We start from the raw sequence: 14,108 nt of genomic DNA on the forward strand, positions 1-14,108 counted from the left end.
TTTTATAGCACATGCAAATGCCACTTTACACCCACGATAGATATCTGATGAATTCTAACCTCTGTACTTTGGGTATGACGTGCCATTCACATGTGCTATCAAATTCTCATGTGCTATCAAATTATTGTGAACATTATTCAATTCTCCGGATTATTAGGTGCACTCTTTTTCCTCTTAAATCAAAAGGCGATGGTGCATCTTATAATCCATAGCTGTGTGTGGGACTAAATATGTAGAACTGTATAGACACCAGGCACAAGTTGGGGTGTGTTTTACTTTCCGAAGTGGGTGTCTTATAATCCATAAAACACTGCATATTTTCAAGAATCCGGTTTACACGTTACACCTTAATTATCATCATTGCCAGATAACGCTTTTATTATTTTTTCAAAACAGCACCTCCTGTTGTATTACCCTCGCGGAGATGCATTTACAACCTCTGACAGTGCGTGTTCCTTGTGGGGACCGTGTGCGTTGTTGGCAGGGAGAGATTTGCGCAGTTCCAGGTCGGCGGCGGCGGCGGCGGCGGCGGCGGCAGCTGTGCCCGCCCCGGCGACTTACGAGTGCGCGTGCGAGGGCATGTCCTGCGACGACCTGGACCGGTGTCACGGCCACCACTGCTTCACCTCGGTCAACCTGGAAGACGGCGTGCCGGTGCTTCAGAAGGGCTGCTTCCGCGCCAACGTGCAGGGCAAGCTGACGTGCCGCACGCCGCCCAGTTCGGAGCAAGCCATCGAGTGCTGCCGTGGCCACCTGTGTAACTTCAACTCCACCGTCGCCCTGGAACCAAAGCCCAGTGCGTGTCTTGTAACACGACGCCGCACCACATGCCCGGCAGACGCGCACGCACGCCCAACGGCCACGAATTACCTGAATGGATAGCGCTCACGCTCGTTGTGCTAACATGGAGCATCGTGTGTCAAAGCTTGTACAAGCGGTTTATATCGAGTGCTCTTTTCAATAACACTCTGGTAATCGAGCAGTGTTTGTTGAACAAGTCTGACTGTGCTGGTGAGACCCAGATGGTCAAAACCAATCTGGAGTTTGGTTGATTTTATACAAATTCTGCTTTGTGATATTGATCTGGAATGCCAATCTGGAACGCCAATGGTCTGATGGACACAAGTGTCTGGTCAGCGTGTAAAGTTCGTCCCCCCCTCCCCCCCACCTCATGATTAGCTGAATTATCACAATTTGGGGTGATTGTTCGATGACTCAATTAAACATTTTTTTTTACAATGTGGCAAATATTTGCCCGCAAGAGTCGCACAGACAGCCGAATAATATTACAAACAACATATATGGATCGAACAATTTTTGATTCTTAAAAATGTAATTTCATGCAAACATTGTGAGTGTAAGAATCTATTTGAATCGATGCACCGTTTAAATGACTGCTACCTTAAGTTATATTTTTAGGTCTCGCACATGAGAGATGGATTAATTGATAAAATAATCGGTGCCTACAATCCCCACCGTTGAGTGCTTGACAATGTCACAGAAAGCTCTATTTTGTAGTGGACAGAGCAAGCACATGAGTGACGCGCCACAGAGGAGAAATAACTTGGAGAATTATAAATTGTGGAGCTTGCTAATGTAGTCTGTCTGGTTTACATAACAGAATTATGAATTCCACAAAAATCACAATTTTTGTATCATTCTTTACACAACGCAGATTACAGCTGGTTCTATACATAACATTCAAAACCATGGTTTCGAATGTTATTTCGGGGAAAGGACAACAAACTAAATACAAAAGGCAGTTATAAAAAAAATGAATGCGTGACATTGGCACTCTGGGCAAAGAATGCCATCCCCACGCCGCTATGTGTTGTGTCACCCGTGAAAGCAGTCTTGTTTCTGTGCACCAATTAACGTGACATGGCTCTGTACTAACAGCCACAGGACACATGTACTCATCACCCGAGTGTCGCAGTGGCACGATTGATTATAATTATTAATGGGGGAGCTGCTTGCTCGTAATACTAATGTTATTCTTGGTTATTTCGGTAAAGTCACTTAAATAGAAAACAAAAAAAATAAATCTAAATAAAATAATAAAATGTAATTAAATAAAATATAGAAAAAATTATACATTGAAAATATAAGCAAAAAACCCATGATGTTTCGATCGCGTGACTTTACCGAAAGAAACAACATTATGAATTCCTGCAGTCACGAAAGTTTTAAGTCAAAATTTAATACACATGTTGCCATTGTGCAGAACCCAATCTCTTTGTGTGGTGTGGTGGCTGCGGGAGTGCACAGTGACGGCAGTCTGTCCATCTACGAACAGCGGTCGTGTTTGTAGACGCGGCTGAAAGTGACCAGGGGATGGCGGTGGATCAGTCTCTCACTCCCTTTATGAATTTATTCTCTCTGATTACTTCCTCTCACTCCAAGCCAAACACTCTTTTTTTGGTATTGACAAAACATCACAAGACAGGACCTTGCTGACAAGCGAGGCTTCGGCTTCCCCAAGTCAATCATTTGCATTATTGTTACAGTAATATACTGCGGTTTATGTCGGGGATACTTTCCTGAAAGATGCGATGGATATGGAAGTGACGTAAATCAAAGCAATTTTTACGGGGTAAGTGGAGACGAAGGTTGAGGCGACGGATATGAGAAAGGACGGATACTGTAAGCGATGTAAGTGTGTGGCTGAGGTCGTATTAATAAAGTGATGACCTATTTTCAAAACGACGTCAAAGGGGGAGACATTACTGTATTATGTAACTTTCTAGAGGCTCATCTGCTTTTGCTCATGTTATGATTATCCAGGATTCTGGTAGAAGCATCATGCCCCTCCCACCCCTTTCTCCCCTATATCCCAGTCTGCCATAATGAGCAGTCACTTATTACGTTGACATTCTGAAGCTGGCCCTGGTGGCCACGCATTCTGTGTGCTTGAGTCAACTGCTGATTGTTTATTGGGCCCCTGACAGAACCGACAGAAGATCCCAACGCTCCGGGGCTGCAGAGGCTGGCGCTGCTCATTGTGGGGCCCTTCCTACTGCTCCTGGGGCTGTCTGGGGTGGTGATACTCGTTATCCACCGCATTCTTTGGCGCCGTATCAAGCATCTGCCGTCCATTGACGACGAGAAGGGAAACGCGGCTGACGCACTAATTCCCACCAATGTGGGCGACAGCACGCTGGCCGTGAGTTCATCTGAAAACTCTTTGCTTCATTCTCGCTGCGATATTATTCAGGAAAGCTAGTCGTGAAACGAGAGCTTTTGTTTTTTAAAGTTTGAGCGGCCGCAATTATTGATATGTGTTGTGGCTGGTTACAGATGAGTTGCTAGTTTTTGATTGCAACTCCGTGTCTTCAACTATGTCACTTATTAATGTAATCATTCATTGCTATGATCAGCCATGATCAATCCCCTGGTCGATGAAGACCTCCCCACAAGGTCACCATCATGATCTGACTGTATACATACTCGATTGTATTTTCCAATGTGTCTCTTCATTGTAAGTTTTAGTTAATTGGTTATTATAACAACTGTTATCGGTAAACGTAGTTAGAAATGTCTCCATTTATGTTTATGGTTCGATTTCTTGAATCCATTTTTCAGAAAATAATATTTTTAGACAATGGATTCTAAAGTCACTGTGAGGGCGTATCTCCTTGCCCACCTCCTCTTCTGAATTGTATTTTATTGCTTTCATGTCATCTCAGCATAGCCATTTAATCCGCGTGAAAGATCCAACACAGAAGAGCTCTAGTTTTGATCTTACGTGAAGCTCACGGTCCACCCCTAAACCGCATCCACACAAACCATGACAGATGCACAAATGTAAAATAAATATTATCCATTGTGCGACTGTGGTCATCCAGAACAGACCATACAACATATAACAATGCAATGCCCGATCCACAAATTTGAAGGAGACATCGTGGTGATATACTCCTACTGCTCCTGATACGGTGATCTGGCTTGACCATCTGAATGTGAAAAAACATCACCAATACTAAAAAAGAACATAGCCATTTAATAAATATAGAAGGGTTTGGTGATTTAGATTTATTTTGGAAGGGCTTAGTTTGTGAGAACTTGGATGGATGGATCAATTTCCACTTAATCTATAAAAGCCGATTCTAGTGGAATTTGATAATAATTTTTCTTAGAATCTGAGTGCGTACCTGGTAAATAAAATCTTGCTTGCTCAAACAGTTGGTTGGGCTTCAGACTCTCCATTCTTTGGTTTTCTTAAGACCTTTGTGGACAATGTATATTCATACTATAGGGAGGTGAATGGGTCTGTAATTCTTTTTAAAAAATTCTACAATTTTGAATAAAAAAATGGTTGACAAATAATTTAGCAATTTAATTATTTAACTTCTGCTTATGCATTGCAGTGCTGTTAAAAAATGTTGTTTCTCCGGTGACATCACGCACTTGCACGTTTCAGTAATCAAAGCTATTACTGAATCTGCACAACGGTTTTTTTGTGTGTGACTAAAACCTTATCAAATAGCATGTTATCTAACATTTTCACTCTTTGTTTAAACACTGCTGCCCACAATGTTGCTGAGAATTTAACTCTGGAGTAATTTATGCCCTTGGGAAAGGAAGGCATAGCTTGCCACGTGTGGATTTGAAAGAAATAGCCACGTCTATTCCTCACGATTCAAATAAAGACGTACGACAGAGTTAGTCATCATCTTTGACTCTTATCCATGATGTTACGGTAGATATTACATCATGCCAATACAAAACTGCATCCTCACTGAAACTCGGTGCCATTGTTCCAAAGGTGCCTTGCAGCAGTCAGCCCACGCGCGCAGCTCTTTTGAGTAGTTCTAGACACGGACACAAAGGGGAGCTGCAGGGCAAGATGCCTTCAGGATGAGTGAAATGCTTGTTTTAAGAATTCGCTCAGCTGACTTTTTTTGTTTTGTCTGTTTCCCACAGGACCTATTTGATCACTCTTGCACATCGGGCAGCGGTTCGGGTCTGCCCTTCTTAGTGCAGCGCACCGTGGCGCGCCAGATTACCCTGGTGGACTGTGTCGGTCAGTTGTGGCCACATGAAACTGTCACCTTGGCTCACTCGTTTCCGCTCCTCACCCAAACACTCACCTATTTTCCCTAGCTCACATTACGACCCCTTATTATCCCCCTCATAACCACCACCGTTAGTGTTCCCTCTTTTATATTATCATTATATGGCTTTCACTCGTTCGCCATTCATTCGGTCCATCATCATTTACTGTCATCAATTTAGCTTTCACCGAATTCACACATCACAGATTTACCCATTGCTTCCTCTCATCTATTGTATTCGCCTCATTTCCATCATTACATTCATATGTACCATTGTTAATTCTTTGTAAAGCGCCTTATTTAAAGCGCTTTATACATTCCATTAAGTTAAGATGAATATGGACACACGTTTTCTCATGAACAGATACTCGAGCACTCCGTTCATCGAACTCCACCATGCTTGCTAATGTCCATTGACTGGACCACAAAATTCACACACGTACACACAGGTCCCCACCATATAACCTTTGACAGGCTGTTGGGGCAAGTGCTGTTCGCGAGTACACATCATCATCATCACGATCCATGGGCAGATAACCTGTAGATGTCATATGTTTCCACTTTCCTCTGTCTTGTGCCAATATGCTCAAGTAGTGCACATCTTTCTGGCCCCAATCTCTTATGTTGTCAAGCCATTCTCTGTTAGGTCTTCCTCTCTTTCCGGTTCCTTCCATTTTTTGTTCCACCAATCACCGCGCATGTGAACGCACGTACACTGCATAATCAGGTCCGGCAGTGATGAATCATTTAGCATTGTCGTAAGCTCAGGTGGTGCATGGCACGAGGGCAGTTAAGTACATACGTAAGACAACATGCGCCAATGTGAGAGAATCCACGAGCACTCAGAATTTTTCTGTTACAATGCCTTCGCCGCGCTACACAGAACCCTTCATTTTAGTCTCTGCACTCGTATCGTTCAAGTGGAAAGCGTGTTGTGTTTGTTTGTGTGTGGACGTTTCTCCGCTTGCGTGTGTGCGCGCAGGCAAGGGTCGGTTTGGAGAGGTGTGGAGGGGGCACTGGCAGGGTGAAAACGTCGCTGTGAAAATATTCTCATCTCGCGACGAGCACTCCTGGGTCCGCGAAACCGAGATCTACAACACGGTGTCACTTCGGCACGAAAACATCCTTGGTAACAGCCAAATTGCTTCACATTTCTTACAAAAATCATCGATCTATCAGGTCATGGTCATTCCACTGCTGGATGAAGGCCTCCTCAAGCCTCCGCCGCCACCTCCCGCGACGTAAACGACTGTAAAACAAAGTGTGCTTTTAGCACAAACTTTAATCAGTCTAACTTTAAAAACGTGTACTTTTAAGAAGTTTTAAACCTAATTTAATATTCTGAGGTTATAAATAAGCCATAAATGATAACAATAACAAATTTGCTCGAGAAACTGCAAGAAAATCAGGGATCTCTTGTGACAATGTGATGCATTTCGAGTGACTGGCAACTGTTGTTTCCGGCACAAAAGTGGGATGGGTCCATCGAAGTGTTGGTGATTGTTGGGCCATTGACTTCGTTTTCATTGCTGAGTACGGTGCGTAGAAAGATTACTGATCCAGCAGCTTCCACCTCATGAATATTGTAGCGATATCAATAACTGCGGGGTGGAATGGTGGTCCAGTGTTTAGCGCACTGCGCTTCTCCGTTACTTCAGTTAAATTCTTGACTATGGCTAACATCAGTGATGAGTGATACCTGAACCGGTTTCTCCCCCTCTCGCACTGGTCAACATGGTGAAGTATGGCAACAACTCCCGTGGCTCACATTGTGTGCAGATACCTTCATCCGGGAGTGGATTTATGAAGGGGAAGTAATTATCTATATATGTAAATTATATTAAGCAATTAAGTAACAAAGTGAAGCCAATTTGGCCCATTTCATGTATGTGTATTGAACTTATTTCACACCGTACGTAGCCAACCGTGGTAATCAGAGATGCGGGGGGGGGGGACCACAAACTTAACACGAAAGGCGTGTTTTATTAGTGAGTACAGTGAATATACAAATATTCTCGTTTGCTCCACAACGGCTAACATCAGTGGCTCATGACATCTGAACCGAGTCCTACCTTAGCCACCACCCCATCCCCACAATCCGCACTAACCAACCCGCACCTCCGATTAGCCAAAATACGGTGCAAAAGAAGTTCAGCATACGTACATGGGCAAACAAACAAACCTCTCTGCTTCTATTCGGTAATGGATTTACTAAGGGCTTTAAGCTATTTCATAATTACTCGAACCTAAAATGTACGAACATTTATCGTTCAAAACGTGCAATGGGGTTCGGCGCCATCCAGCCATAGAGATAGAATGCATGCAATTAAAGCCATTCGAAATGTAATGGTGAACTATATTTTCGACCCACTGTGCTCATTGTAAAATAATACTCGTATCCTCATGCATTAAAATAATATTTCATTAGTTAAGCATAATTTATATACACGGTCATTGAGTTTGAATATATTTATTATGAAATTTACCAGAGACCCAGTACCCTTCAGAAAAATAGTCACAGAGGTTCAGTAATACATTAATGACTATGTAAATAACTGCTCTTATATTAAACATTGGATCCCTAATCTATAGAGCATATGTGTACACGCTTACAAATGATTAAACCACACTGCCTGCAACTAAATCACCATGTGCCTGATGCTGTCACATATTGAATGCTAAGCAGCCTTTGAGGCTGGACAGTGCTTGGGTATGGTGACCACCGTGCGCATTAGGTCGTTATAGGCGGTACAATTAAATGGTGGGCTGCAGAGGGCAGTGCAACATTCCCATTGTACCTCTACGCTCCTGCGTATATGCGGCCCCACCTTCAACAATTGGCACCGACTAGTTTGGTGAAGTATGGTCAATTAACCTTCGCGGCCCCCCTGTGGCACAGAGGCAACGACCCTTGCCCTGCGCTGGACCGACGACGGCAGGCTTGCACGATTACACAAACCCACAGTGCGCCGTTGCGGTACCCTGCGGTTCCGTCGTGCAACGTCCATCTTTCCTTATTTTGCGTATCTCCTTTTTCTTTTGCATGGAATCATCGCCGCATGCCCGCCCGCCCGCCCGCCCGCCCGCGGTGGCGCAGGTTTCATCGCATCGGACATGACATCGCGCAACTCGAGCACGCAGCTGTGGCTGGTGACGCACTTCCACGAGACGGGGTCGCTGTACGACCACCTGCACGCGGCCACGCTCGACGCGGCCGCGTGCCTGCGCCTTGCGCTGTCGGCCGCCGCCGGGCTGGCGCACCTCCACGTTGAGATCGTGGGCACGCAGGGCAAGCCAGGCATTGCGCACCGTGACATCAAGAGCAAGAACATCCTTGTGAAAGACAATGGCCAGTGCTGCATCGCCGATTTGGGTAGGAGCGGCGGTGGGAGGGTTGGGAGCGGGGTGTGCGCTTGAGTGTGCATAACCTGTTACGACTTTTTCGTGGACTTATTGCCAAACCTGTTATCTTTGCAGTGAGTGAAAGTATACATAACTAACTGGACACTGAAAGTCATAAAATAAACATGCACTGTATGTCTGTGCTGTTGGAGGTTGCTCTATTCGGTGTTTCTGGGTTGGTTTGCTGGTCGTGTATGCAAAATGTAATCGATGAATACTGATATTTTTTTTACATAATGTGCAGACATACGGCTATGGATACACTAATATGTCGTTTAGAAAATAACTTTTGGAAAATGTATCTTGGTAAATTTCCATATGTACCTGTATTCAGGGGCGGAGCCAGGGGGGGTGACAGGGGTGACATTCTGCGTGTAAGTGTACGACACTCGGTCTGGCGGACTCCGTGCAACTGCATTGTCAGAGTGTGTCGCCAACCGATGGCGTCTAGTTCAACAGCCTGACTCTCTAATCATTCTTGAAATTAAAATTTGTTGAATGTCACCCTGGCCTGAAATCCTGGCTCCACCCCTGCCTGTATTATATATATATTTTACATATAGATGGCAACAGAATATTGAAGTTTTGTACAGTTATCCTTATAAAGAGTTAAATTGGCAATGGACACATTTTTTTGTGCATTTACGAGTTATTTACGGCGCAACTGAATCGTGGCGGCATGGGAACATTGTCTTCATGTTTAACAATGCACCGGTATAAAGCATTGCCAAACGAGCTGCTTCCCAACAGCATTAGTTTTGGGGGAATGTGCAATGATGTCATATGTAATCTTTTTTTTTGTATATTTTCTTTGCCAATTTTTACCCAGGAAAGCCTTGTTGAGTCTCAGGACTCAAAAGGGCCGTGCCTCGGATTGTTTTTAAAATACCATTAATGAGTGTCTGTCATCTGCGACCAGTATTACGTGTTTCATATTTACACCGTATGTTATTTACAGGATGTACATTCCTTAATAGGTGGTGGCACTTGCTAGAGCACTTGACTAGCAATCAGAATGTTGTGAGTTCATATACTGGTCAGGGTTCAATAAGATGAGTAATCATTTTGTGGGGAAGATAACAGTGTTTGCCATTATAGACTGGACCATGTCATGGGGATGGGTAATTTCCACTTCTAACTTAGATGAGCGCTATCCATGGTAATTTGAATAAAGACACTTTTACTTGACTTTGCATGTGGGGTGCTGCACAAACCCCTCGGCCCAAGTTGGATTCCTGGCCATGGCTAACATCGGTGGTAATTATCTAAACTTGTCCTGGACGTCCCCTAGGATGACTTGGCCTTAAATGAATACCTGGTGCAGCGTGTAAACATCAGCACTGGAGAGACAAAGGTGCCTGGATGTGGTGCTGGCAACATTATGCAACCGGTCCACTTGCGCGCCATGTCTGCCTTGCATAGGTTCTCCATAACAGCAGTTTCCACAACATCGTGTGTGTGTTCAACGTAGGGATGTTTGTGTTTGTATGTACATATGTTGAACTTCTTTCGCACCATACGCAGCCTACCATGCTAATCGGAGGTTCGGGGGAAAGACAAACTAAACATAAAAAGCAGTTCAAAAGAAATTAGTTTTCAGTCGAGATTAAAAACTGCATAGCTCCAGTGACTTCCTAATATCGGAAGGAAAAGCGTTCCAGACGGCCGCAGAACCGCATTTGAAAGCGCTCGATGCAGTGACCATCTTTAATGTGTAACGCCCGTTACCCTTTCTCTCGTGTGCGCAGGGCTCGCTGTCATGCACTCGCAGATGACCAACATGCTGGATCTGGGGCAGAACCCACGCGTGGGCACCAAGCGCTACATGGCACCCGAGCTGCTAGATGACAGCATCCAGGCCGATTGCTTTGACTCGTTCAAGCGAGCTGATGTCTGGGCGTTTGGCCTTGTCCTCTGGGAAATCGCCCGGCGCACGGTCAATAACGGTAAGTAGATGCGTCGGTGCAGGGACCCGTGTTCAGATCGGGGCTCTGGCGCAATGCCCACGTGCCTACGTATGGGCCGGCCGTTACATAATGTTTGTTCTAAACCCATGCTTGAGAGAGATGAGTTACCCTCGCGTTGTTTGCTGATTTACCATAAATTGCCTTCAGCAAAAATATCATTAAGCAGACAATGACATACAATACGTTCCACCATTGTCAAGGTTGCAGAATGAAAATGGCACGATGATAAGTTAATTTATCTGCAGTGGATTTTGTTCAATTTGAGATTAGCATGGTAATGGCTGGAAAAACTGAAAGGACCCTTCAGCGAAGCATTTTGCACAAATTACATCCCTGAACTGCTCTCTCGTGTGACAATGCGAGAGTTGAAACTCGTTAGCATGGTTTCTTTAGCTGACATTACGCATTCCCTCCTCGTCTTCAAACTCGAACCTGAAGAGGCGCATCCCCAGAATGACCAGAGGTGAAAGGGTTTAGACCACCGCACATCATGTCGTCCCCTAATGATCTCACCAGAAACGTTAACACTTTACAAGCACGAACAAAGCTCTACTTTAACAAGAATAGAAAATGAAATAAACACACCTGGGCAACAGAAAAAACTCGACCTTGTATCGCAATGTCAACGCAATTCTAGAAACCTTATATGAAAGCGGGGATGGCAGAGGAGTGAGGAAAATATGTTGACGAACTTCTCAAGAAAGCGAGCTAACGTAAGTTACGAAACTTATTTTCGTAAAACAACTCCACTTGCAAGATCTCCTTTAATCTTGATCTTTGAATCTACATCAGAGCCTCCACTGCTAGAGGAGTGCCCCAAGAAGGGGTTTCATCAACTAAAGAACAGCCCGTTTTAAATTGTGATCTCAGCAGAAACCCAGGTGCCCAGGCAATGATGACAACACAAATGAAAAAAGGCCCTTCCAGGTTTCGGGTTTACAAAACCCAGGAAACTGCCATGGCTTTGGTTAAATGGAGTGTGCTGTCCCTTGGCATCTCAATAATATTGGCATCTCAAATGGAGAGCCTGAGCCAAACATCAACTCTTCTCCTCTTGCGTATGGCAAAATGTTCAGGAGCCAAATGGCAATGTTGAGGTCTGCTTGCCACGAAAAGGGGTTCAGTGTAGTGTTGCTATTCCTCCATTGAAGTAGTGCATACTACAGTGGTTTACTGTATGGTCCGTAGTTTGGGTTGCATGACCACAATCACACTAAGGCTTGTCTTTAATGTTCCATTCATTAAGGAGATGTACGCATTGGCCTGTTGATGTTCTGTTGTGGTTGATTGTTAAACCAATGTTTTCGAAGAATGTCAAGCATCAATATGCTGCTTGTACACAGCCTCTCCCTCCTCCAATCCCCATACAGAACAAACAAATAACTGTCCGGACTTTAAAAACTCTGCTGTTCTATCAGATAGAATAACAGAACTCTGACATATCTAGCTTGGGCAACCTACATTGCTTGTCTGACCCGAAAGGCTTAAGATGAAAAAGAGTGGGAAAAAATCTCCCAGTTCATTTGGAATTTGGACATTACCTTTGTAAAAAAGCAAGGTGATGTGCAAAGGACCATCTTGTCCTTGTGCAAAACTATCAATGGTAAATTCATCATCAATACCTTCAGCACGTGTGAATTGTGAAAGTGATTTCCACCGAAAAAACCCACCAGTGTTAGCAACGAGTGTTAGCCGCTTCAAACGGCAGGCACCCAGAAACCAAAGGGTGGCTCACAGAGACCACTCGGCACCTTTGGGCAATTCCAAGGTGGAACCACGAACCTAACCACCGGATGCTCTGCCCTTAAAGCTTTCAACAACCTGGATGTCAGAGGGGGCATCCCATCGGCCAACGTGGAGCCACAATGACGATCCTGACCCTGTCCTAGCGCACCTTCTGCAAAATCTTGGCAATCAATGGAAAGGGGGTGGGAAGAAGGACACCTCCAAGTGTAACTCCTCCCCACGGGCAACGTATCCACCCTCGTTCTCCTCTCTTGTCCCTCGAGTTCTATGGCATAGTTCTCTGCAATATATATCGACCCATCTCGGGTGTCAATCCTTGATTGTGTGTCTCGAATGTCTGGTGGAGAGTTTTCGTTCTAATTGGTATCACACTTACACGCTCCAACTCAAACAATCTAATTATGAATAACAATGTTGGTCGTGAAAGCCTCCGCATGAAATTACGTGCATTACTCATCATAAGAAAAAATTTAGATGTCCTCTTTCTCATTGCTTTGAGGACAAAATATGAGCTGTAATTTTGAGGCCATATTGGCCTTTTATAAATACTTAAATAGAGCATGAGAAAACATTATTATACAAATAGGAATCATTTGGAATACTGCATGGGTTAATTGTGAAATCAAATTTGGCAATAATTTTAAAATTAGGATAAAAAATAAAAAAATCAGTACAGTACATCAAAAACATAATTTATGCTTAATGCATATCCTAAATTCTGTACGGCTACAGTCGCTTTTAGCTTTTCTCTCCCTAAGTGGAAACGGCTCCCCCGAATACAACTGTCCCCACCAAATCAATGTCCACAATCAGCATTCTTGTCTCTACTCCAACATTCCTACTTGTCTTTATTTTTTCAAGAAGCAGACACGAGACTTGCGAGCTGCGGTTACATCGGTTGTTGATCATTGGGCGACCTTGCACGAATGAACGCATGCAAACTGGGTGGCGAGGGAGCCGTAATTGAATGCGAACCAAAAAAAAAGAGCACACGGAATGTTTTATCACACCGAGCAACACCTGTATACATCCCTGTTCATGTAAAACAAATACGTGATGCAGGTATTATGAATCTTCATGCTGCTGTATGAATCATTTTATACTGCACGGAATGTGTTTACATTTGTGTAAGGCCAGTGTATTCAATACTTAGATAAATACGTTATGGCATTCAGTTTTCTCTCTTAAAAAAACAGTTGCCATTGTGTGCTTATTGGGTGCTCACCAGCGTGCCGCAGTGGCGAGATGTTAACTCCCTCATCTGGTATACAGGTGGTCGTGGGTTCGATTCCAACCCCGATGCCTGTATATTTGGAGTTTGCATGTTCTCACTGTGGTCACGTGGATTTTTGTCTGAGGTCCTTCGGTTTTTTCCCTCCACACTTAGAGCATTTGGTTGCTAGAAATGTCCTCATGATAAACCACTTTGTTAGGCTAGGTCGCTTCTGAAAAAGCTATGCAGCTCTGTAGGCCTTACCTTGGCAAATAATTTCTTTATGTGTATGTCTTGCACCAATGTTTCACTATTAAGACACAATCCAATAGTGTATCTGAGGTAATTGATCAACTACTAACCTTGTGATGAACATGTAATGGGAATATTTAATGTTGTGCATGTATACAATTGATTTCCTTAATCAAGTTTAAATAACGATATTGATATTCCAGCGTGATCTAATAAGACTTCGCATAAAATGTGTTGAACCTGCTGTATGTGTATGAAGTCAATTGGTTATGTGGCCTGTGAAGCCATGTGAATATTGTGTGTTTATTAGAGCTGGGAGACACCTAGCCTGGATTCACGATTCCATTTCATAGTTTCGGTCATTTCTAACAGGATCGTGAGATTAAAATAATTGTGAAATTGTGGTGGGGTTGTGCTACGTTGAACCTGGAGGACCCGCGGGATCTCGCCAGCCCGGTAGAATGCCCATTAAAA

The 14,108-nt window shown here is 44.0% G+C and overlaps 1 protein-coding gene across 3 annotated transcripts in view; it reads left to right on the forward strand.

The window, feature by feature from the left end:
* ACVR1 (activin A receptor type 1) overlaps positions 1 to 14,108 on the forward strand; it is a 40,238-nt gene that overhangs the window by 20,970 nt on the left and 5,160 nt on the right. For all 3 annotated transcript variants that reach the window (XM_032946083.2, XM_032946082.2, XM_076057617.1), the window contains exons 3-8: positions 485 to 796; positions 2,949 to 3,163; positions 4,924 to 5,023; positions 6,037 to 6,183; positions 8,152 to 8,427; positions 10,205 to 10,402. In XM_032946083.2, the coding sequence (XP_032801974.1) occupies positions 485 to 796; positions 2,949 to 3,163; positions 4,924 to 5,023; positions 6,037 to 6,183; positions 8,152 to 8,427; positions 10,205 to 10,402 (1,248 nt within the window). The remainder of the gene's footprint in view (positions 1 to 484; positions 797 to 2,948; positions 3,164 to 4,923; positions 5,024 to 6,036; positions 6,184 to 8,151; positions 8,428 to 10,204; positions 10,403 to 14,108) is intronic.

This window comes from Petromyzon marinus, chromosome 4, assembly GCF_048934315.1.
Source record: "Petromyzon marinus isolate PM22_M1 ecotype Great Lakes invasive population chromosome 4, UKy_Petmar_22M1.pri1.0, whole genome shotgun sequence".
NCBI lineage: Eukaryota > Metazoa > Chordata > Hyperoartia > Petromyzontiformes > Petromyzontidae > Petromyzon > Petromyzon marinus.